At 34.8% G+C, this 23894-nt stretch overlaps 1 protein-coding gene across 9 annotated transcripts in view; it reads left to right on the top strand.

The window, feature by feature from the left end:
- Positions 1-23894, top strand: part of XRCC4 (X-ray repair cross complementing 4) — a 344365-nt gene that overhangs the window by 103549 nt on the left and 216922 nt on the right. For all 9 annotated transcript variants that reach the window (XR_004283926.1, XM_032335817.1, XM_032335822.1 and 6 more), the window contains exons 5-6: positions 10154-10306; positions 11385-11491. Coding sequence is in view for 8 of the 9 variants with exons in the window: in XM_032335817.1 (XP_032191708.1) it covers positions 10154-10306; positions 11385-11491 (260 nt within the window). In the remaining variant the exon portion in view is untranslated. The remainder of the gene's footprint in view (positions 1-10153; positions 10307-11384; positions 11492-23894) is intronic.

Genomic DNA, 23894 nt, shown 5'->3' with positions numbered 1-23894 from the left:
CTTGTATTATAAAAACACTAAGCTCTCTTTATATTGTTATAGACTTAAGTTAATGATTTGTAAGTTTATTATATATGTAGACTAGCATATATTAACGTAAAATCTTTACTTAGTATGATTAAACCAAACTACTGGTCATTACTATACATTATTGGAGTATGTTAACATTTTTAGGTCATTAGTATTTGGTGGCATCATCAAACTAATGAACGAAAAGAGTAATCAGGCAATGAGAGTCAGGAGCCACTAATATTAATCAAAATTTAGGAAGTTGATATTTATAAGATTTAATTTACCTCAAATTATAGGATCAATAATGAATAAAAAGGTACACAAAGTGTAAATATGCCAATTCATTACTTATATGGACTCTTTATGTAAATGGAAGCTATTTTAGATGCTGTGTGCTTTGGATCCTGATATAGACTTATTTTGCTCATTGAGAATTTTAAAAAGGTGATGTAATTGTGTTTATTAGATAAGACATTTGGAAGCCTTTATTTTCCTGATTTTGCCACCTCTTTTTTTTTTTTTTTTAAATTTTGAAGAACGTCACTTTATTTCTTATTATGCATTTTTTCACTGTATCATAATCTAGGCCAGCCCAGGGTGTATTTTTTATTACTCTGTTATGTAAAAGATGTTTGAAGGAAACAAAATGGTATGTTGTGACCATTTATATCTTTACAAAGACATATAACATATGCACATGTTGGTACATACATACGTGGCAACATCTGAAAGAGTTACATGGAATGTATATAAAATGATAATAATATTATCATTATATCCAATATGTCCAGTGGACTTTTTATCTTTCATTCAAACCAGTAACTCTAAAACATAAGAATAATTTTCCAACTTAGGATCTTATTAGGACAATCCTTAAGATTGTTTTATATGGATTGGTAAGTAAATATGAGAGTATATGAAAAATGTGAAGTGTTTACCACTATCAATCTAGATTTGTGGAAAGGGTGTTGACCAGAACGAATTATGTTTCTATATATCCAATTACATTTACTAATGTAAGACATGTAAACTTAACACATAAAATCTGACTATATTTGACTCTTAGTTATTATATTAAGGAAGTTTCTTGTTCTCTTTTATTTCTGAGTTAACTTTTATCTCCAATTGTATAATAATAATGAGACCAAATCACGACTATTTAAATATTAGGAAACCATAGGGAAAAATAAGTTAATTTTGCTCTTCCTCTTTCTCTTTAAAATCATGTTAGTATGAATCAATATCAAATATCTGTGCTAGAAAGCATGGTTTTGGTCTTTATCTGTAGTTTGGATATGCTTTTCTTTTTTATATGTGAAATAAATCCAATTAAAGGAGATGTAGTATGGCCGTGATAAGCCATTATATTTAAAACTCAGAATACCCTCAAGACGATAGGAAATTTGATCCTCAAATTGCCCACAAAAATGCAGACTGGGTACTTGGTACTTGAACAAATTGCTTTAAAATGTCTGCCAGAGGTTGAAAGAGGTGTTACCTCATCAGTATTCACCACCACTGCCTTTGACTGGAAAGCAGCAGGGAACAAAGATGAGACGGTGGAGACAAACGCACCCTGTGCTATAAAACAGTGGGGGAGGGCTGTGTATAATATGTGGCCCCCAGATGCTTGATTTACTATTCCTGAACTGTCCAGAAAGTGCTTTTGCATTATTGTGGCAAAATGTTTCCTATCTGACCAGAAGTACAACCATATCTCTCATCGCCAGGCTTATTATGCTCCAGCTATTCTTTTCTTATAAATACTAGGTCACATATTTTCTTCAGGGGTTGGCAATGTGTTCCATTGTGCTAGCCCCCAGAGGACAGTGAGCCTGCTCCAGAGAATTCTATGCTCTTGATTGTATTCCACATGTTAGATTAGTTAGCTCTATTTTCCAAATTTCCCAAATGGGTTTCTTTCCTATCACAGGAGAAGGTGGCCATTTGAAGGAGCTGTAAATACATCTTGGTCGTGGCCAGGCAGTGCTTTCTTAAATATTCCCTCCCTAGAGCCTTAGTATGGTGGAAAATGAGCAAAGGATTTCTATCTCCATCTTCTGTATGGCAGTAGTACTGATGAAGAGTCTTTAGGGAAATTAGAAATAGGACATGAGCATAGCGAGTTAGGTAACTGCGGACATAAGAAGTAGAAAATCATTAGAGTGGTGGCCATCATGTTAGGCCTGGCCACAGCTCAGTTTTCTGGGCAGCCTTTGATACTCTTGTATCAGTGTCCATCCATGCTCCAATCATTTCTTTCCCATCATTGTTTCAGATTGTGTATGTGTGAGGGAATGACTGGCACAAAATAGATGGTGAGAATTCCCTTAGAAGCTATGGTGGATATAGGTCCTAAATAAAGGTGATACACAATGGGATATCATATGAGCAAAAACCAGTCATATACACGTGTGCTTGTACCATGGAAAATGTTAATGATATGTTAAGAAGAGAAATGTTGTTAACAAAAAGAGGAATAGCATGCCAGTTTTGCTAAATATATCTTTAGATAGAAAATATCTAGAGGGAGAAAATTAAATGTTAATAGTGTATGTATATCTGGAATTATAGATTAAATTTCTTTTTTTACTTTTTTGGGAGTTTAAAAATATGTTTTATAACTTAAACATGTATAATTATAATCAGAACCAACCCTAAAACCATTTCCATTTGGGATGACAGTGGAGAATAGATGAAGTTTGAATAAGAAATAAATTACAGTATGAGTAAAAAATAAGCTTTAATGTGTAGGCTTTTAATATATATTTGCTGTTATTTTTTATTAACTGTTTAATAATTGTGGTCTTAGCTCTGTTTTGAACAAGTGACATAACTGGATCAATTTAATTTTGTATAGTTTAGGTGAAGGAGAAAACATTAGAAATATTGTATGTGAATCCTTAAATTATTAGCTATATTTATTTCACTTGTTTTTCCTATTAAGTTTCAAATACAACTCTCGAATTCCATATTCCTGAATAGGTCTTTTGTTTGCATTCAGACACCAAGTCAAACTCCAGCTTTATTCTGCATTAAAGTTATTAAACTTGTAACTGGAGGCAGTTCTCAGCAGATTGAATTGGGTTGACACTCATGGAATCATTAGAATAGAAGAGACCTTGAAAGCTCTTTTACTTCATCTCTGCCTTCAAGCTAGGATCACATTTTATCCAGATGAATTCAGTCTGATTTTTAAAGACCTGAGGAGATAGCTTCAACTCCCCTTGGTAGCCCATTATAGTGTTTAAGAACAGTCACAGTCAGAAAATTGTTCCTTCCATCTCTTGGTAATCTGAGTCCTTCATGGTATAGTTGAAGGCCATTTCCTCTTATTCTGTTGTCAGAGAGGATGAGGAACAGCTGTTTACCATCTTCTTCAGTACTTAAAGCCTTATTAAATCTCTTTACACTGCTTTCTTTTCCAGTTCTTGTAGCATTCTTTGTCCTCTGATCTCCATTCACATTTTCTTTTGCTGTACATCCCTGACCTGGATATAAATTTGGCCAGAGATGATTGTAAAAAGGTTACTGCATGATTTCTAAGCACCACATGTTCACATTTATGTATCTGATGTTTTATTTTGGGTTATCTTTTTAATCTGTTTTAGATTGGATTATATTTTTGCATATAATTGCCTTGTTTCTGCTCCTATTTTTGTTATTATTTTTTGATACTATTCTTAGACTGTTTTTCTGCATAGAAGTATTTTATTTTTAATATTCACTATTTTTTTTTAAATTTTTTATTTCCAGCATAACAGTATTCATTATTTTTGCACCACACCCCGTGCTCCATGCAATCCGTGCCCTCTATAATACCCACCACCTGGTACCCCAACCTCCCACCCCCCGTCCCTTCAAAACCCTCAGATTGTTTTTCAGAGTCCATAGTCTCTCATGGTTCACCTTCCCTTCCAATTTCCCCCAACTCCCTTCTCCACTCTAAGTCCCCATGTCCTCCATGCTATTTGTTATGCTCCACAAATAAGTGAAACCATATGATAATTGACTCTCTCTGCTTGACTTATTTCACTCAGCATAATCTCTTCCAGTCCCGTCCATGTTGCTACAAAAGTTGGGTATTCATCCTTTCTGATGGATATTCACTATTTTTATACTTAGTCTTTATCCTTTTAATTTTTTAAAATTAGTATTGTGTCATAGTTTTAGATATGTCAATCCTAGGATACTAATTAACCTTAACATTATTGTTCTGTTGTCCTAGTCACTGTTGAAAGGATGAAGCATCATTAGCCCCTTCCTGTTTGATATTATTTTTGTTTTCATCGGGTTTGAGTTTTTCCTTGGAGATGATCCTTGGACTAGTTGTAGTCTAATCTAGTTGTATGTTAGTTCTCCTTTAGTATCACTGACTTGACAGTGAATCCCATGTTTCTCCTTCACTAAATGGCCTCATCTTCTAATACCAGTCTAGTTCTTTCAGTGAAAGGTTGGCAGGAGGCAAGTAATAATGGAAGGCCTTGTAGCATCATAATGCTGTAAGAGAGGATTGGCATTAAAAATGGGGGAAGGAGAGAGGATATGTGCTATGGTGAGTTCTGTGAATGTGTAAGACTGATGAATCACAGTCCTGTACCACTGAAATAGATAATACATTATATGTTAATAAAAAAATAGGGTAAGGAAGATGGTATGTACTTCTTAGCTACTGAATATTTAATAGAAATCTGGATTCTTCAATCCAGATTTGTTGATAAATTAATTAATTGAGAATAAATTTTTGTCCTGTTCACAGTAATACTCTGTCCAGCCAACCCCTACTCCCTAGCTTTGTCTAGGAAGTGTTAACCAGTTTGATGGTTGGAAGTTTGGTTGCAAGAAAATCCTAAAAGTTTGCTAAAACCAAGCAAGGTTAAGTCATAGGATGCCATTTATTCTCTTGTTTGTGTTCCTGTCACAGACATGTTACCTTTAACAATTTAGTTGTGATACCAGTTATTAGGATTAACAGTATTCATTAGACAAATTACTTGATACTTTATTTTCATATTTATTTTCATTTTTGTCCAAGTGTTGTACCAAGTGTTAATTTTTTTTTTTTTTTAAGATTTTATTTATCAGAGAGAGAGCGAGCGGGAGCGAGCACAGGCAGACAGAGTGGAAGGCAGAGTCAGAGGGAGAAGCAGGCTCCCTGCGGAGCAAGGAGCCCGATGTGGGACTCGATCCCAGGACGCTGGGATCATGACCTGAGCCGAAGGCAGCTGCCTAACCAACTGAGCCACCCAGGCGTCCCCCAAGTGTTAATTTTAATAAAGGTTTTGAAATGTGCTTGTTAGTTGTTAAGTGCACATAATCTTTCAATTAAGAGTTATTGAAGTCTTTTATGTGGAAATTAAATACATATTTAAATCAGATCAATAACCAAGTGGTTAATTGTTCCTAAAACTTTATATAATGTGCAAGATTTTTATTGTACATTTTTATAATTTGTTTTTAATTTACCTTTGTGTTAAGTATTTTATAGTATACTAAAGTATTTTGGTGGTGTATGTATTCTGTTCATCTTTTAAAATTTTTCTTACTATGGGGTGCCTGGGTGGCTCAGTGGTTTGGGCTGCTGCCTTCGGCTCGGGTCATGATCTCAGGGTCCTAGGATCGAGCCCCGCATCGGGCTCCCTGCTCCGCAGGAAGCCTGCTTCCCTCTCTCTCTCTCTCTCTCTGCCTGCCTCTCTACCTACTTGTGATCTCTGTCTGTCAAATAAATAAATAAAATCTTTAAAAAAAAATTTTTCTTACTATGTTACATTAGAAAATAGTACAAGAAAATGAGATATAATGTTTATGTAACACTTGCATCTGAAATAAAAATGCAGTGACATATCTATGAGGTCCATCTGGTCCAATGTGTCATTCAGTGCTCGTGTTTCTTTATTGATTTTCTGCTTGGATGATCTGTCTATTACTGAGAGTGGCATGTTAAGATCTCCTACTATTAATGTATTCATATCAATATGACTCTTTATCTTAATTAACATTGTCTTATGTAGTTGGCTGCTCCGGTATTGGGGGCATAAATATTTACAATTATTAGATCTTCTTGGTGGATAGACTCTTTAAGAATGATGTAGTGTCCTTCTTTATCTCTGAATATAGTCTTTAGTTTAAAATCTAATTTATCTGATATGAGAATCGCTACCCCAGCTTTCTTTTGAGGCCCATTGGCAGGAAAGATGCTTCTCCATCCCTTTACTTTCAGTCTGAATGTATCCTTAGGTTCCAAATGGGTCTCTTGTAGACAACATATGGACAGGTCCTGTTGTTTTATCCAATCTGCAGCCCTGTGCTGTTTTATGGGAGTGTTTAGGCCGTTTATGTTGAGAGTGATTATTGAAAGATACGTTTTTATTGACATCATGTTACCTGTGAAGTCCTTGTTTCTTTAGATTGTCTCTGTAAATTTCTGTTCTGTGACACTCTTGGGTTCATTCTTCTTTTATAGAACCCCCTGTAATAGTTCTTGTAGTGCTGGCTTGCTGGTCAAGTCTTTTAAACCTTGCCGGTCTTGGAAGCTCTTTATCTCTCCATCCATTTTGAATGTCATCCTCACTGGATAAAGTATTCTTGGCTACATGTTCTTCTCATTTAGTGCCCTGAATATGTCTTGCCAGCCCTTTCTGGCTTGCCTGGTTTCTGTGAACAGGTCTGACGTTATTCTGATGGACCATTCTTTGTACATAAGGAATCCCTTCCCCCCAGCTGCTCTCAAAAGCTCTTGTCTAAAATTATGATTCATCAGTCTTGCAATCAATTGCCTCGAGGTCTTTCTAGATGTCTATACTGCCTAGAGCCATTTATACTTTCAGTGCCATCCTGATTAAAATTCCACTGGCATTTTTCAAAGAGCTGGAACAAACAATCCTAAAGTTTGTATGGAACCAGAAGAGACCCTGAATTGCTAAGGAAATGTTGAAAAAGAAAAACAAAACTGGGGGCATCACGTTGCTTGATTTGAAGCTTTACTACAAAGCTGTGATCACCAAGATAGCATGGTCCTGGCACAAAAACAGACACATAGACCAGTGGAACAGAGTAGAGAGCCCACATAGGAACCCTCAACTCTATGGTCAAACAATCTTTGACAAAGCAGGAAAAAATATACAGTGGAAAAAAGACAGTCTCTTCAATAAATGTGCTGGGAAAATTGGACAGCTATGTATAGAAGAATGAAACTTGACCATTCTTTTACACCATACACAAAGATAAACTTGAAATGGATAAAAGACCTCAACGTAAGGCAGATATCTATCAAAATCCTGGAGGAAAACATAGGCAGTATCCTCTTCGACATTGGCCAAAGCAACTTCTTTTAAGATATGTCTCCAAAGGTAAAGGAAACAAAAGAGAAAATGAACTTTTAGGACTTCATCAAAATCAAAAGCTTCTGCACAGCAAAGGAAACAGTCAACCAAACAAAGGCAACCCACAGAATGGGAGAAGATATTTGCAAGTGACACTATAGACAAAGGGCTGATATCCAAGATATATAAAGAACTCCTCAAACTTAACACACACAAAACAGATAATCACGTCAAAAAATGGGCAAAAGACATGAATAGACACTTCTCCAAAAGAGACATACAAATGATTAGCAGACACATGAAAAAATTTTCATCATCATTAGCATTCAGGGAGATTCAAATTAAAACCACATTGAGATACCACCTTACACCAGTTAGAATAGCCAAAATTAACAAGACAGTAAACAACAAGTGTTAGGATGTGGAGAAAGGGGACCCCTCTTATACTGCTGGTGGGAATGCAAGTTGGTACAGCTGCTTTGGAAAACAGTGTGGAGATTCCTTAAGAAATTAAAAATAGAGCTTCCCTATGACCCTGCAATTGCACTACTGAGTATTTACCCCAAAGATACAGATGTAGTGAACAGAAAGGCCATCTGTACCCCAGTGTTCATAGCAGCAATGGCCTCAGTCACCAAACTGTGGAAAGTGCCAAGATGCCTTTCAACAGACAAATGAATAAAGAAGATATGGTCCATATATACAATGGAGTATTATGCCTCCATCAGAAAGGATGAATACCCAACTTTTGTATCAACATGGACGGGACTGGAGGAGATTATGCTGAGTGAAATAAGTCAAACATAGAGAGTCAGTTATCCTATGGTTTCACTTACTCATGGAGTTTAAAGAATAACATGGAGGACATAGGGAGGTGGAGAGGAGAAGTGAGTGGGGGAAATTGGAAGGGGAGACAAACCATGAGAGGCTGTGGACTCCAAGAAACAAACTGAGGATTTTGGAGGGGAGAAGGTAAGGGGTGGGGTGAGCCTGGTGGTGAGTATTAAGGAGGGCATGTATTGCATGGAGCGCTGGGTGTGGTACATAAGCAATGAATCTTGGAACCCTGAAAAATAAAATAAAATTACCCAAAAACCCACATTGAGAAACCATCTTACACTAGTTAGAATGGCCAAAATTAACAAGACAGTAAACAAGTGTTGGAGACAATGTGGAGAAAGGGGAACCTTCTTACACTAAGGAGGGCATGTACTGCATGGAGCACTGGATGTGGTACATAAAAGATGAATTTTGGAACACTGAGAAAAAATTAAATTAGATTAAAAAAAATTGCAGTGACATGTTCCTGCTTAACATAAGCCATTGATATTGGCAGTTCCTCTTCAACTTTGGCTCTTTTTTTCCCCCCACACTTTTTGGTGTACTTCTTTCTTAAAGAGCCTTGCTTGATGAAAGCAGTACTGTTATATTAATATTTACCATGGATTTTTTTAGAAGCTGAAGGGGATGAAAACTGTTGCTGTTAAAATGGTGAGTAGCTGTTAAAGGAGTGAAAAATAAATTCACAATCACTCATTCTCTTTATAAGGTGCCCACATTAACTCACTTTATTAATTTTCTAATAGCTTCTCCACATCTGTTGAATGCCCAACACTGTGTTAGGCACTGAAGATAAAGCAGTCAATAAAACACACATGCTCTCTGCCCTATGGAGTTCACAGCCGTGGCAGTGATTGTACTATGAGTGCTGTAATTGCTCCCAGAAAATATACTGCTTTCTGTTCCTTTTCATTCTGTAAGAGGCACTAAGTCTTTGCATCTTTAGATAAGTAGATTGTTGAAAGCATAGGGACATGTATACCAAAAGTATCAAATGTTGACATTTTTGTTTATAATTTTTCAATGAAAAATTCTGTATTTCAAATACTATGAAATATGTATACATAAATACATATGTAATGTAAATGCTAGAATACCTGTATAGAACAAATATGAATAAACAGTAAAGAGAAAACTAGGCAGGGCAAGGCTACATTTAAAATAATATTTTACATGGAATAATTTATATTTAAATCTTTAAAATACAGGTTTATTCATGGTTCATGTGTGTGTACATATCTTATATACAGTCTCTGCTTGTTAGCTCTCTTTATATCTGGGAGGATAAAATCCGTATCATCTCTTCTTAGCTCATTTGAACATTGTAAAAAGAATTATAAATGATAGAGAAAATTTTATGTTTTGTCTTATATATCTATAATTGAGGATATGTGGTCTTTCACATTTGCTGCTTCATTAATTTCTCCTTGGAAATTTCAAGTTGGATACTTTCATTCATTATATAAATGCATATATGAGCGTGTATATATGAGGTGCTGAAGATAGAACTGCCTAAGTCATGTTCTTGCTGTGGAGCAGTTCATAGTCTATTTAGGGAAAACTGATTAGGTAAATCACTTAATCACAAAACAAGATCACGGTTGCTATTACAGTAATATTAGCCAAGTACAGAAAACATAGGCTTAATTATTCTTGTATGAAATTTCTCCCATAAAAATACTCTTTTGGAAATAAATGATTAAGTTTAGGCATTTAGATGTTTTTAAAAGGTATTTGGGTATCATTTTCCAATATTGATCCTTATATCACTGCATAAATTACTAACATTAATAAACAATAAATTCTAATTGTTTAATTATCTGTATAAAACTTTAAGTCAATGAAAACCTATAAAAGTGATTTTTAATTGTACTTCCCTTGAAAAGTTTTTTTGAAATCATCTTCAGTATTGCTTTGAATAATAGTAATGCTAAAAAAAACCTGTATGATTTTTTTTTGTTTGTTTATTTACATTTTAGATTTGAAAAATGTGTCAGTGCTAAGGAAGCTTTGGAGACTGATCTTTATAAACGGTTTATTCTGGTGCTGAATGAGAAGAAAGCGAAGATTAGAAACTTACATAAGTTGTTAAGTGAAGTTCAAGAACTAGAAAAGAACATTGAGCATGAAAGGTATTTTGAGTTGTCTGTTTTGAGATGGCAGATAGAGTGATTTAAATGGAATTTTTTCCCAAACTTAATGAAAGTTAGGTGCCATTTTTAGTAATGTGAGATCATTTGATAGTCTGGGGTTAGATATTGTGGCTGTTGGATGCAGTGGGCTGGAAAAGTCTCAAAATGTTCTCTCCATGTCTGCTCACTGTCATAACTACACTTAAATCTTAAAACTGACAGGTGGTTTATCTAAGTGTTATTTGTGTAATTCTTAGACATCATTAAAAACAATAAAAACTTTATCTTCTGTAAAACTGCAGAGTTGAATACACATTTGTAATATTGGTGTCTAAGGAGTGGTTACTTTTAGAATCAAGTGGTTCTGAGAGTGGATGCATCCTTGATTTTTAAGAAGAATCACAGGTGACTTATAGCTGGTATGGTTTAGACAATTATAATTATTTTAGTCTGGTTTTTATTGTTTTACTACTTTATTTATCCACTTAATTATTTTAGTGGATCCAGGTTTGCATCTTTTGCCCGAATCCGAGAGAACACAAAGATTTACTAATGGCATCATGTGAAGAATATAACATTTGATGTCAAATGGTCCTCGTTCAGGTGTTGTCTGGCACTGATACCTGTTAGTACATGACTTTGGACAAGTCCAAACTTGTCTGTGCCTTACTTGGCATCTTCATAGTAAGAAGAAGGGTGCCTCTCTGAAAATTTGGGGACAATCAAAAGCAAGGCAGAACTGCTTTGAGATCAGTAAAATACTGAATACTCTGTGATCCTCAGAAAATAATCCAGAGGAATAGTATTTTGATAGATGAATAAGATGATAAGAAACTGATTGAAGAGTTGATTATAGTGAGCACTAAACCACATTTAAATTAAGTAGAAGGGAAACTTATTCTTAAGAGAGTTAACGTATAGTCTTTATAAAATGCTTTCATCTTAATCATGTATGTTTCAGTATGTGTTTGTTTAAAGTATTTTTCCAGGGATATTTTCTATAATTACTTACTGGTGAATTTGATACCTAGCCAGGGGTGAGCCAAAAAATTATAATTCTACCTTTCTCTGTTTCTAGGGAAACCACAACACATTCTGAAATGACTGCTGACAGGGATGCAATCTATGATGAAAGCACTGATGAGGAGAGTGAAAACTTGCCTGATCGCTCTGCGTTAGCTCCAAGTAAGAGGAGTGCATTCATTTCCTTTGTTGGAGATCTCACTTGGGCTTATTATTCTAAAGATAATAAACTGTAATGAAAAATGTTATGAAAAAGGTCTTTTCTACAAAAATTCTTCAGGGTTTTTAGTTTAGAACCTCAAGTACTTAATGTTAAAAATTATATTTATTATACAGTGCGGCAACTCATTAGCAATAAAACAAGCAAGCACACACACACACACACACACACACATACCCCCCCCAAGGCATGCTATCTCCTTTTAAATAAGGGTACATGAGGAGTAAGCAAGATATGTATGTGTTCATGCTAGTTCTGTCTAGCTCAAAGTTGGTGGCCTTTAACATGTGAGATCTTATCCAGCTAGAGCTATGGATGGGCAAGGAGTGGGGTGATCTACAATGCTTCAGGTTGTCTTGAGGTTGAGCCTTCTTTCACTATTCAGAATAGGGATTTTAGCAGGGGGAGATGGGTGAGGGGGAACAGAAGGGGAAATGGCAGTTTGTGTTAAAGTACCTGAGCCTTACTCAGTCCCTCAGATCTAAATCCATGAATAATATTTCTAAATATTTATAGATTTCCTAGATGCAAGAGTCCCTGAACTCATCTTACACTTATGTGGTTCTGGAAGAAGCCTAGTGTTCTCAAAATAAATGTTTGATTCATTTATTTAGCAAATGTTTTCTGAGTGTCTCTTAGGTACCAGAAACTATTCTCTGTTGGAGAGCAAAAAACAAATGTATTTTTGTTTTCTTGCAGTTTATGCATTCTAGTCAGAGAAACAGACAATAACAAGATGAATAAATTGAATATAAGCTATATTAAATAGTGATAAATGCTGAAGAGAAAAATACACCAGGGAAAGATAATAGAAAATGTCAAGGTGGAAGTAGGATAAAGGTTATAATTTTAGCCAGGGCACCAGAAAAGGCCTTGGTGACACATCTCTCTGTGGGGTGAGCATGCTAGGCAGAAAAAAGCAGTTAGTACAAAGACCCCTATGTGGGAGCTTTCATCAACTTTTTATCGATGTGTTTAAGCAATAGCATGGAGGGAGGTACGGGTACAGTAGGATGATAGAGATAGGGAGAATGGAGATATGAGGTCAGAGAGAGGGCATATCATGTGGAGGGCCTTATAGGCTATTGTAAGGATTTCAAGGTTTGCTTTCAACTGCACTGGAAACTGTTGGAAGGTTTCGAACATCAAGTGATGTGATTCTGACTTACAGTTTTAGCAGGATTAATCTGGCTGTTATGTTGAGAATAGAGTATACATAGTGTGGTAAGCGCAGAAGAAGACAGAGAGTGGAAAGCTGGTTCAACAAAGCATGAAGGACGTGAGCGGCTTAGACCAGAGTGACAGCAGTGAAGATGGTGAACAAGGGGGCAGATTCTAGATACGTCTAGAGGCAACATATTATTGTTGGTGAAGTGGGTATCGTACTGAGAGACAGGCATACACCAATCATGATAAGTGTTTTGGACTGAATACTGAAGGCATGCAGCTGACTTACTGAATGATGAGAGTATGGAAGAGGAGGGTTAGGAACTCAGTTTTACAAAACTTAATTCTGAGATATTAAGTAGTGAGTTGGGTATACAAATTTGGAGTTAGGGAGAGGGCTTCCTGCTGAAGATGTTTAAGTAAAGAGGCATTTAAAACCGGCTGAGCTATCAAGGGAGATAGAGAAGATAGAAAAGATCAAGGACTCTGCCCTTGTACACTTGAATGTGTAGAGTGAGGAGACCAGCAAAGGCTGAGAGGGAGCAGCCAGGCAGGCGAACATGGTAGGACACACTGGTATTGCTGGGGATCTTAATAAAACATTTTCAGTGGGATAGCAGAAATAGGAGGTTCCAAAAAGATGAGAGGAGAGAACTGGGAAGAAACAAGAAGCCTAAGCAACACTTTTTAGCAAGTTTTACTGTATAGAAGAAGAAACCTGGGAAGCTGCTTGAAGGGTACATGGGGCCAAGAGGGTTTTTTTTTTTTTTTTTTTTTTCCACCTTTGTCTTAGATGAGAGAAAGAACATCATGTTTGCATATTGATGGGAGTAAGTAAGGAAAGAGGGGGAATGTTGCTGAAATTGCTGGAATGCTGTTTCTCATAAGTGAAGATGGGGTCGAATGGACAAATGGCAGGATTTGGTTAGCTAGGAGCATGGGCACTTTCCATAAAGACAGGAAAGAAAATAGAATAAATGGACAAGACATAGGAAGTGATTATGTGATTGGGGTCATGGAAATTTCATGATATTGATTACATTAGTTGGTTGATTAATCTGATTCTAATTAGGTTTGAACTGGATCACACAATCACATACACTCTCACTTTTGCACAGCAGAGTTAACATTTGGAAGCAATGCTTGTTTTACATTAGTGACTCAATATAAAATGAAGTCATTCTTTAATAATCAAATGTAATTGAAATCTCCCTAAAAAGGGAATCTGTACTCTTTCCAAAAATCTAAATGTTCAAAATTTTTATTAAATATAATGGTCTTTGATTTTGTTCCTTACTCAGAGTGTCTCACCAACCTTTGAAGTAGATGAAAATTATTGTTGAAAAGAAAATATATGGTTAAATAATAGGTATATGAGAATGGGGTCCTGTATGTGTTCTATTTTAGGCAAAGTATTCCTACAATTGTACTATTTTAAATCTGGCTAAATTTCTCTTCTCTTCAAAAATGTTTAGTTCATTGTACATTTTTTCTTTTACATAGCGTTATTTTCTTTAACTCAAATCTAGTTCACTACATACTTGACATATAGGTCTCTGATTCTTTTATTTTTTTCTTTGCATTTAACTTGCTTTTGGCAGGTTTTGATTTCAAGAATTAAGAACATTTTTATTCAAAATTTTAACTATCCTTTCCTTCTGCTTCAGTAAGAAATATTCGGGAAACTGAAGTTTGGAGGGGGGGAAAAAAACAGAACCTCAGATCTAAAATGCTTGGTATTGAATTTTGGCTAAGATCAAGTGTAGAACTGGATTCCATACATCTGAGGAAAAACATTTTAAGTGTTAAACAACAGAGTAGCTTACCAGATTCTATAATTCATTCTTTTTTTTTAAAAATATAATTCATTCTTTTACAGAGACAAAATTATATTCTTAGTCTATGGGAAATATGTTTATATATTTAATCATAGCTTCGTTTTTTGATATATTATATACTATTACTATGTATCTGGACCAGAGCAATGAAGGTTTCTTCCTGAACTTATTCTGTCATCTTGATAATGAATTACCTATTCTTATTGTATAAGTAAATATTTGAATTTATTTTAGGTAGTGGAGGTTCATGTGTGCTTTCCCTATGATAAGAACAAGAGGAAAAAACTAATGTGATTTAATACATTTATTCTTTCAATAAGTCATTTATTTAAATGGCTAAATGTTTAACTTGGTAGTCATTTCTATTATGTAAATGTGTGTTCATCATTAATTGTAAAAAAAACCATCGAATTTCCTAATGACTCATTCCTGCATTATAATAATTTAGTGAGACCAGATCATTTAGTGATTTCACAGTATTGATTCAAGGAAAAGTTCTGCTTATTTTCATACATATATCCAGATGTACAATAAGGATATCGAAGTTTACAGGAAATAGGCAGGTAACTATTTTATGTATGGGCAATCTATTTTATTATTTTTTTTCTCCAAAGTTTTAAATTTCCCCCCATCATTAGAGTTGTTGAGGAAATAACTGACGACAGACAGTACTCTAATAAACTATGTAATGTTCATATGTATTATACCGTATATTATGAAAAACCTCTAAATTTGTTTAAAGTTGGTTAGCTAAAAGGAGATCTCCGAAGTATTCTGAGGCTTGAACGTCACAGTCTGTACCACCCACAACTACATTTTATACTTTTCTGTAAATAAATAAAACAAGATTTACTTTCTGTAGGTCTTAACTTCCAGAATTTCTAGATAGGTAACAATGGTGTTACAGACTTAGTTAAGAAATAAATTGTTGGGGCGCCTGAGTGGCTCAGTCGGTTAAACGTCTGCCTTTGGCTCAGGTCATGATCCCAGGGTCCTGGGATCGAGCCCCGCATCGGGCTCTCTGCTCAGCAGAGAGCGTGCTTCTCCCTCTCTGTCTCCCAGTCCCCCTGCTTGTGTTCTGTTCCCTCTCTCGCTGTGTGTCTCTGTTAAATAAATAAAATCTTTAAAAAAGAAAGAAAGAAAGAAAGAAAGAAATTGTTACTGCATACTAAAGTCTTAGAGTTCATAGGTATTTAACTTTGTTTCAGATTAAGATTATGATAGATGAGCTGGTTGCCATGGTCTCTGTTTATAGCTCAACCCCTGGATTACCGAGGAGGATGAATTACTTGCGCTCTCACCTAGTTTGTGTAACTCCTTGTGGCTCTAAGGATTTCCTGGTTTGTCTGGATTAGTCCTACCTCCAGTGTTGTTTTGTTTTTGTTTTTTGTTATGTTTTTTAATTGAATGGAAAGATAATCATGTTGGGTTTTTATAGATATAGTAAAACAACCTTTTCTACAGGAAATCTTCTGTTTCTTTGGATACAAATCAAGGTAACACCTGATGTCCATGTCTTTGGAGAAACTTCAGATTGAAGTAGGTCTCCTGAATAACAGAACCTCACCAAAATAAAAAGAGAGAGAAGTGTAATTAGTATAGCATCTGAGTGCCAAAACATCTAGCAGTGCATCTATGGCCTTTTATTTGCCTCCAAAATATCTGCCATAGCCTAAAAATTAATTTATGGTTATGTAGTTTTTCATGTTTATAACCATTTTGATGCTGTAATACTAGTAGAATTGTATGTGAAAATAATTCTTAAATGTATATGAATATTCCAAGAATTTTAACCATTATTATAAAATATTTCTTAGTGTTAGCATAATTCAGAATGTGGGTGAATATTTAGTACAAAGATTGGGCTTATTTCATTGAAATAGGATCTTCCCTGTGAAGCATTTTGAAAACTTATGCTTAATTGGTTCCTAATTAGCTTTTACAAGAGGAATTATTTTAATGTCTCCTTAATTATTTCAAATTATTTATTTTTAATTAAGATAATATTTTTATATTATAAATTTATTAGTAGAAATTGTATTTCTCAAAATTAGAGACCAATTAAATTAACCTTGCTAAAAGTATAAATATGAAAAATACTTATTCTAAAATGTTTTATTCTTCTTCATTTTAAAAGTGCACAACCACTAAAAACAAATAAAAATAAGCTTTCTATCACTCATCTGCATAATTATTAGCCTGGGATTTAGCACATTAGTTTAATTAGTCTTGATTCTTTACCAACAGGAAGGCCCCTGTATTACTGCTATCAGTAATTTAGGCTTCTACTTAGTTGGTGGGCTTCCTGAAAGGAAGTGTGATTATAGAATAGCCTTTTAGAAAATAAATGAATGGCTATGTCAAAGAGTCGATGAATACTGATATAGTAGCTTTTAAAAATAGAACAGAATCCAAAATTTCTAAGTATCAAAGAGCTTGTTGCTTCAAACAGTGAATGTCTACTCACAGAAGGGGTAACAACATGTACTGCCAAAGAGATTAGTCAGAAATTCAACTTTAGAATTACAGATTATTCCCTTAATCTTATCCAGCTTGTTTATCATAGACTCATTTATTTACAAATTCTTAATAAAAAGCTTTATTTACTGAAACCTTTCACAAAAACCAGAAGAGCAATTTGAGTGTATTTCGTAGCAATTATACATAAGCAGCATTGCTCAGGAATGATACTATGTTCTTCAGAGATCTAGATCTCATACAGTTCTGGATCTTCTAATTCAAGCCTATCATTTTACAGATGAAGAAACAGAGGCCTACAAAGTTTAAATATATTACTGCTGAAAGAATGAGACAGAAAGAATGAGAAAATACTTGCCTCCTATAGTAGTAAATCACAATTGCACATTTCTTTTTGAGATATTTTTTAAAACTTTGGAAATTTGTTCACACTGAGGAGATTGCAATTAATGCAATAGGGTGATGAGAATGCTTCCTGTGTTGAAGAGGAGAATCTATTTGTACATAAATTCTCCAGAAAGACAGGCAACATCCTCAGATTAAAAAACAAGACTTCATGATACATAGTTATGGAGGAAATTCCAGAATACACATCCATCTATATTCCTTCCTTCCTTCCTTTCTTCCTTAAGATTTATTCATTTGACAGAGAGAGAGACAGCAAGAAAGGGAACACAATCGGGGGAGTGGGAGAGGGTGAAGCAGGTTTCCTGCCCAGCAGAGAGCCTGATGTGAGGCTCAAACCCAGAACCCTGGGATGATGACCCGAGCCAAAGGCAGACACTTAATGACTGAGCCACCTAGATGCCCCCAGAATATGCATATTTCTATTGAGGTTATTCCTTGTATATTTTTTCTATTTAGATATAATTGACATACAACATTGTGTAAGTTTAAGGTATACAATGTGTTGATTTGATGTAGTTGTATATTACAATATGATAACCACAGTAACACCTCCACTGTATCACATATTATCATTTCTTTTTTCTGGTGAGAACATTTAAGGTCTAGACTCTTTGCAACTTTGATGTTGTAATACAGTATTGTTGCCTATAATCACTAAGCTGGGCATTAGATCTTAAAGACTTATTTATCTACCTAGCTGCAAGTTTGTACCCTTAAGTATCTCCCCAATTCCCTTACCCTAGCCCCTATCAACTATTATTCTACTTTTTTTGTGTGTGAATTTGGCCTTTTTAGATTCTGTATATAAGTGATATCATATGATATTTATCTTTTTCTGTCTGACTTCTCTCACCCCCTCCGTATTAATTGCTTCAGGTTTTGACTTAGTATTTATCTACATAAGAATCTCAAATATATGAAAGATTTGCAGTAATCTGTGATAATTTTTCTATACTATACTATTAAAATAAAACTTTGATATGCCCTTCTAGGCAATTATTTCTATACCTTTATATATATATTCTTGGAAAGACAGAAAGAAATTCTGTTAAGAATATTTATTTCTGCCTATGGATGAATGAGAAGGTTAGGTAATCTCCCCCCAAAATAACTATAAACTGACAAAAAAGAAACAAGCAAACATTGAGGTACTCTGCACTTGATCTTAGCCAGGAGGCCAAGAAGCAATTCACTGAAATGCTAAGGCAAGTAAGGAAGGCAAAGAACAATAGAAGAGGTATTTATCCTTGAAAAATTGCTGAAATTCCACTTCTTGCCTAGAGCACTTCTTGCCTAGAGCTGCCCTCATTGCTGTCCTGTGCACTTCTTCCTTGCCCTCTCCCACATTCCTTGAGTTTGTTCAGTATGGAAGTCCTGTCGGGACCTGGGAGGCTGTGAGGACTGGCAACTGTTAGGTCTGGGTCAAAAAAAGCTCACTCAGTGAGGAGAAAAATACCCACATTTGGCAATGTTGGTGAAAGTAACGTTCTTGGCTGCAGTGGGCTAAGTGCGTTGGACCAATCAATCTACCAGCCTAAAGTCAGCCTGCTGTGTGGCTATAATTGTACTGTCTTGTTCCAAGCATCTAAGACTAGGATTTTACAGAGTATGGTGACTTCACCTAAGTATTCATCCACCTGCTGTTTCAATGTTTAATATGTTGTAAGAGAAAAATTATGTGATCACTTACTCATTTTTTTCTTTTCTTCGTAGCTTCTCAGGGTCTTTAATATGCTAATGAAGATAGTAATGAAAGGTAGAATGTACTATGAAATGTTTCTCAAACTTACAAGACCTTAGGAACTTTGTCAATGGAAGTTATTATGCCGTGCACCCTATGTGAGAAATCCTGCTTTAAACCATTTCGATTCATATATAAATTAGGTGAAAAAAGGAGAAGACTCTAAAGAGAACAAATATTTTCCCAAAAACAGTCTCTCTATGTCCATATTTTAAGAGGACATGTACTAAATAGGGGGAATGGATCATATAATCAAGGATATGTACTTAAAATATAGCATGAACCCATGTGAATATTAAACCTCAGAATGTGCAGTGAGTAACTTTCAGGATTCTGAAGATGGCTTAAAAATTATATTTTTGCCACTGTTGTAGTAAGAGTACTGATCTGAGAATAGACTTAGGACAAATGTTGACTGATAAAATTAATATTAACAGTTGACAGAAAACACTACTTAAATGTTATTTAATTTGATTTGTTCTAATCTCAAGTGCATTCTTAACTTCTGGTTCTTAAGTAGTTAACAAGGGGATCTTTGAACCCTTTGGAGTTATATATAAAGTTTCATACATAAATGCATGTATTAGTTTGTTGGGCTGGTATAACTCAGTATCACAAACTGGGTAGCTTACACAACAGAAATATATTGTCCCACACTTCTGGAGGCTAGAAGTCCCAAGTCAAGATGTTAACAAGGTTGATTCTTTCTGAGGGCCAGGAGGGAAGGCTCTGTCCAGGCCTCTCTCCTTGACTTGTTGAAAGCCATCTTCTCCCTCTGTTTCTTCATATCACTGTCCCTTTCAGTGTTGCATCGAAATTTCCCTTTTTTGTAAGGACAGCAGTCCCACTGGGTAGGGCCCATGCCTGTAACCTCAGTTGAATACCTTGGTGAATCCTCTGTTTGCCCATAAGAATTCCACATTCTTCAGCACCAGGGATTAGGACCCCAAAATGTCTTTTTGGGAGGGACACAGTTCATCTCATTACAAATGCACAAGTACACTTTTCTAGAGCAAGGTTCAAATTTTTATATATTTTTCAATAGGGAGTATATTCCAAAAATGATTCAGCATCATTGACCTTAGGAGAATGGTATTTAAAACAAGAAAAGATGGAATAAGACATGTTAAAAGGAAACTGTACCTTAGAACAAAAGAAGATGAGAAGAGGGGAAAATAACTTTCAGGCAGAAACTAAATCACCCTCTGTCAGTTCATTGGTTTGGGTTTTGTCAAGAGCTGCTCTGTACTGTTCAGTCAGTTAGGCACTAGTGATGTGAGACTGTTGAACACTGGAAATGTGACTTGTCCAAGTTGAACTGTACTTTTAAGTATAAACCAAACATTGGATTTCAAAAACTTAGTATGAAAAAAGTAATGTGTCTCATTAATATATTTCTATATTAATTAAATCTTGAAATAATTATTTTTGGATGTATTGAGTAAATATATTATTAATATTACCCTCATTTTCTTTTTTACTCATTTGCATGTGTTTAGGGAAGTTTAAAATTCTACACATGATTCACATATTTCTATTTGATGTACTGATCTTGGTGTTCTAAAAGGTTCTATTTCAGGTTGATTTTATGATGCTATGATAGATGTATATTACTGTGAAAATGAAATCAAATTGTACTACCAAGTTTTTATGAAGCTGTTAATGTAAAGCCGTGAGATCTTTAGGCAGGTGTAGATGACTATAGGTGTAATTGAGTATTTATGTCTAAGAAATACAAAAGGTTTTACACTTTTTAATTTATTTACTGTTTTTGATTGGTTGTAGTAAAACAAACTTAAGAAAGCCTGAATCATCTTTGTCATAGGAAAATGAGGCTAAACATTTTTATTGACCCTGTTTAACTGCAACCATGACCCAGTTGAGACAAAAGGTGGGATAATGCAGCAATAATCTCTAAATCAGCTGCATGTCTATAATGTAGTACAGAGGATTCTTGTCTCTTTGTGATTGTGACAGGGGTCTCCACTACAAACAGCACATATGGTTCCTTGTACCAACTCATCAATATCATTCATAAGCCATATTTAAGATCAAAAGGATAGAGTTTACTAGTGATGAGGTTCTGGAATGTTGCCAGCCCACCAGCATTGACATGATGCTTGCTGAAGCTTCACTCTGGAGGGCTTGGGTATGTGTGAAGGATGCATATCACCAGGCTCGCTGAGTAGAGTCCGAATATGTGGTGTCATGAAAGAGCACTGTTACAAGTGGGGTGGGCAGAAGAAGGAATCAAAGCGAGACCCCGAGTACCAGTTTCAAGCCTTGTGGTAAAACTCAGTGCATTGATAAATAGGTGCAAACACACATCTGTGACATTCAGCATTTTGTAGGGTAGTTGTAATTTGGGGGATGACTGAACAAAAAAAAGAACTTAGAGTACTGCGGTCTGTGACTTCACAAGCATAAAAGCACAATGGCTTGGTGATTCACAGACCTGTACCTCTGGGGATAAAAATATATGTTATAAAAAATAAAAAATTAATAAAAAAAATATCAGTGAAGAAAAAAAATCTAAAAAAAAAAAGCACAATGGCTAGCTCTATTAACAACAATACTGGGTTTTTTTTTAAATGAATAACTTGGACTATACAGAGATTGTAACTGTTGATTTAGGTCACATACTTTGTTTTTCCTTTGTTAAGTAATAAATCTGATGGCATTTATATAGGACATAGTTTCCTAGTTTTCTGTTTTTTAACTCTTCCTTTTGTATTTGATCAGGCTCATTTTATTCGTTGATGTCATTTGCATGAATCCTGGAAATAATTTGACTTTGTGACCCTTGGAAAATGATGATTTTTCTGACAATGATAACTAGTTTGATTAGTTCTTCTAATTCTAATTCTGCTACTACAGGTATTGTTCCTCCTCCTCCGTTACTATTACAGTTGCTATTGCTGTTACTTTCATTGTTCTCTCATGGTTCCACCACCACTGTTACAGTAATGTCATCACCAGCACTGTCACTACTATAAACTCGGTTACTTAAGCATTTATATGGGTGCCTGAGTGTATTCTAGGTTTCTTAGATGTGTTAGTTCATTCTTGGATGCATTACTTCATCTAACAGCATTTAAATATATACTTGGAGTATATACCTTTGAAGTATATACTGTTACCATCACCATTTTACAGCTGAGAGAACTGAGGCACAGAAAAATTAGAATACTTGTCTAAGGTAACACAGCTAGTAAATTATAGAACTGGGGTTCTAATCCAGGCAGTCTGAGAACTCTTCTTGTGCTAAAGGTTCTTTTTACTTAGTAGAACCACCTTATTTTTTTAAAATCTAAGAGTTCTCTTTAATTTTATATTTAAATCATTTGATGCCTTTGTTTTTGTAAAATGATTAAAGGCTCCTAAAAAAGAAAGGGTGGAATGTATGGCCTCCTTGATTTCTTACTTAATGGTGTGGGTACACATTTAGCTGGAAAAAGATATAGCTTGGTGTCATTAATGCACCATTAAGATGAATGGGAATGTTCATATCTGTGTTGGAGGTTTATTATGATTTGATGGCAAAGCACATAAGGCAGAACAGTGATTTGTATTTAGTCCTTGATTAAAAGGCTGTGTATAGAGATGCTAAATAAATATTAAATAATACTACCAAAACGCCCATGTAGACATTTTAAAAATAGAGAAATATATAGTTTTAAAATATAAAAAATATAGTTTTAACAGTTTAAAGTTTAAGTTTAAAGACTTTACACTATATACTATTTATGTATTATTTGGTGGGTATAAATTTAACATTGTTTTATCTTTTTGGTGAATTGACTTTTTCTTACTATTGTGAAATATCTCTCTTGTTGGTCTACTACTGCTTTCCCTTAAAATTCTCTGTGTCTGTTAACATTATAGTTATACCAGATCTCTTTTTCTTGATGTTTACTACATGGTATAACTTTTTCATCTTTTTTTGCTCCTCTACTTTCAACTTTTATATATTTAAAATCTATAGTTGTTTTTTAAACCCAGCCTAATAATCTTTGTGTTTTAATTGGAGTGTTTACTCCATTTATAATTGATGCAGTTACGTACATATTTAGGAGTAGCTTTCTCATGGTCTCTCTTTTCTCATTATTCTTTCTCTTTATTAACTTGTTACTTACAGATTTATTTATTCTTGTTTTAGTGACAAGAATCCTTGAGTTGGCAGCAAACATCCATGACCTATTAAGTCCCACATTAATTTAACTTTCATGCTCCCTAGATAATGCTAGGACTTTGGACACTTTAAGTCCACTTAACTTTTTTGCATTATTGTAACATACATTTCAATTTGCCATGTATTTTAGACCTCATAAAGTATTATCATTTTATATATAAATATATATATTTAAGTGTATAGTTTAAAATACAAAAAATAAGGTTTTACAATACTCTCAGACATTATGATCCAATTATTGTGATACAAATTTGGTGACCCAGAGGTTGTTAAAACTCCTGGGATTAAAAATCCACAGTAGGATTTCTAACATTTGTTCATGAAATAGTGAATGTCTCTATTGCAGTATAATTGAATATATTTGAGATGAACACAATAAATGCAGTTTAAATTGGATTACAATTTTTAATTCATTTTACCTGCCATGTTGTTTAAATACTATTAGGGACAGTCGTGATGATGGGATATCAGGGACGACTCTATTACTGTTAATTCAGGAGACCAAGGGTGGATTCTGAAAA

This window comes from Mustela erminea, chromosome 3 (genome assembly GCF_009829155.1).
Source record: "Mustela erminea isolate mMusErm1 chromosome 3, mMusErm1.Pri, whole genome shotgun sequence".
Taxonomy (NCBI): domain Eukaryota; kingdom Metazoa; phylum Chordata; class Mammalia; order Carnivora; family Mustelidae; genus Mustela; species Mustela erminea.
This window is presented reverse-complemented; position numbering and strand designations above follow the sequence as displayed.